At 36.5% G+C, this 2,390-nt stretch overlaps 1 protein-coding gene across 1 annotated transcript in view; it reads left to right on the top strand.

Annotated features, from left to right (window-relative positions):
• Window positions 1–2,131: 2,131 nt before the first annotated feature.
• Window positions 2,132–2,390, top strand: part of LOC115004577 (sulfotransferase 6B1-like) — an 11,164-nt gene continuing 10,905 nt past the window's right edge. Inside the window, exon 1 of the mRNA XM_029426239.1 lies at window positions 2,132–2,327. Within this exon, the coding sequence (XP_029282099.1) occupies window positions 2,132–2,327 (196 nt within the window). The remainder of the gene's footprint in view (window positions 2,328–2,390) is intronic.

Below are 2,390 nucleotides of genomic sequence, written 5' to 3'. Positions count from 1 at the left end.
ATATAGTGTATAGATATATATGAATAGAGATATATGATATATATAGATAGATAGATATAGAGATATAGGAATAGAGAGATAGAGAGAGATATATTAGATAGATATAGAGAGAGATATAATATATATATATAATATATATATATAATATATATCTCATATATATATTAAAATCTCATAATATATATCTCATATATAATTATATATATATATATATCTTCCATATATATATATATATTATATATATATCTCATATATATATATATATATATATATATATATATATATATATATATCTCATATATATATATAATATATATATATATATATATATATATATATATATATATATATATATATATATATATATATATATATATATATATATATATATATATATATATATAGAGAGAGAGAGAGAGAGAGAGAGAGATGACCTCCATAAGTACATTAGTTTGCTTTCTGCTGTGACATTAACATTGCTGTAATGTCACAAAGTACATTTACTAAATACTGTACTTCAGTACAATTTTGAGGTACTTGTACTTGAGCATTTCCAGTCCATTAGCCTTCACTACATTTTAGAAGCAAATATTGTACGTTTTACTCCTCTACACTTATTTGATGACTTTAGTTACTTTGCAGATTTTGATTATTAATATAACATATAAATCAACTAAAACATTATGATGCATTATTATAAATTAAACTACCTAGCAGAATATAAATCTTTACCAGCTGCAACATTAAAGTGACACGTAAATGCTTCAATAATTAATTGTACTATAGTACTTTTGGTACTTTCCATACTTAAACAGTGTGCAGTTTATTCATCAGGTTAAACCGGCTGACAGCAGGCTCACTGCTAGCTAGATTAGCTAAACGTTAACGTCAACAAACAAGACCCACGAGCCCAACCGGACACACGGGCAGTAAACTGGTCACACAAACCGTAAAAACACCGTTAACATATCGACTGTCCGGCCAACAGCAGGATACACTGCACAACTCCGCTGACGCTCACAGATAAACCCAGAATCAGCTGTTAGCCTGTTTGACTACGTGTTGTTAGCCGTTAGCCTGCTAGCATAACAAACCTGAATCACTGACGTTAATGACATCCACCGACACCATGTCCGGTTTGTCCAGCGGCCCCACTTTCCTCTCGGTGACCCCGGACGGCACCACGTCCGGCTTGGGACCGAACTTTCTGGGATAAAAGTCCCCGGCATTATGGTAAGAGAGACCCGAGGACGTGGATATCATTCCGTCCATCGCCATTTTGGACTTCCTGTACCCATCAGGCTGTTCCCTTTAGCTGCGCTGCGCGTGCGTCGGTCCGCAGATCTATATATCAGCATCGCGTGAAAGCGCTGTAACGTGACACTATCCACGTGCTTTACAGATCTGCATGTTGTTCCTTCTTCAGACCCAAAGTCCGGCCAATGGAAGACCATTTCCGCAAGAAAAAAATACACACAATTTTAGAAATGACAAAAAGAAATACTGGAAGAAGTATTTTTTAAATAATAACATTTTAAAAATATATAATATTTTTCAAAGTTATAGCCTGCTGTTATTTAACACTTGAGTTTTAATGTTTGCGATAAACAAAAGGATGACAAGTAGAAAGAGTACAACCTTAAACTTCTAGAGCAGTAAAATACAACATGATGCAGCAGTAATATTAATAAACAAACATCATATCGTAAAACACTGACAGGGAACATTTTACTGCACAATCAATACTTTTCGCTGATAATACTTTTATTTAAGTAAGTGTTAGTGTTAGTACCTTTACTGCAGTCAAGAATTGGAATACTTCTTCCACCTGTCATGTGAGTGAGTCATTCTTTGAGTGTGTGTGTGTGTGTGTGTGTGTGTGTGTGTGTGTGTGTGTGTGTGTGTGTGTGTGTGTGTGTGTGTGTGTGTGTAGTAAAAGGAGGTGCCTGGTGCCTCCTCCTTTCACACTACACACTACACACACACACACACACACACTCACACACCCTGTCTCTGCTCCTCAGTGCAGCAGTGGATGGACGCTCAGCTGTACAGAAATCAGCTTTTCTTTACTTCCTGTTTTAAACTTTGTGTTTCTTTACTTTGTTGAATAATTTTCCTCAGAATCACGATGAACGCCAAAGCCTTCGTCAGCAGCGTGCAGTCCACTTTGCAGAAGGCAAAGGACGTCAAGGACGAGGAGAAGCTGTACAAATACAACGGGGTGTTGTACCCGCTCCTCATGTGCCCCGAGGTTAACCTAAAGGCTCTAGAGAACTTCAGAGCCAGAGAGGACGACATCATGCTGGTGGCATATCCCAAATGTGGTGAGTGATGGGGACTACAGGTGAACAGAGTCATACATGTTGTACACACTACAGGTGAACAGG

The sequence above is a fragment of the Cottoperca gobio genome, unplaced genomic scaffold, assembly GCF_900634415.1.
Source record: "Cottoperca gobio unplaced genomic scaffold, fCotGob3.1 fCotGob3_143arrow_ctg1, whole genome shotgun sequence".
NCBI classification, from domain to species: Eukaryota; Metazoa; Chordata; class Actinopteri; order Perciformes; family Bovichtidae; genus Cottoperca; species Cottoperca gobio.
The sequence above is the reverse complement of the archived record's forward strand: the minus strand, read 5'-3'. Positions and strand labels throughout refer to the sequence as shown.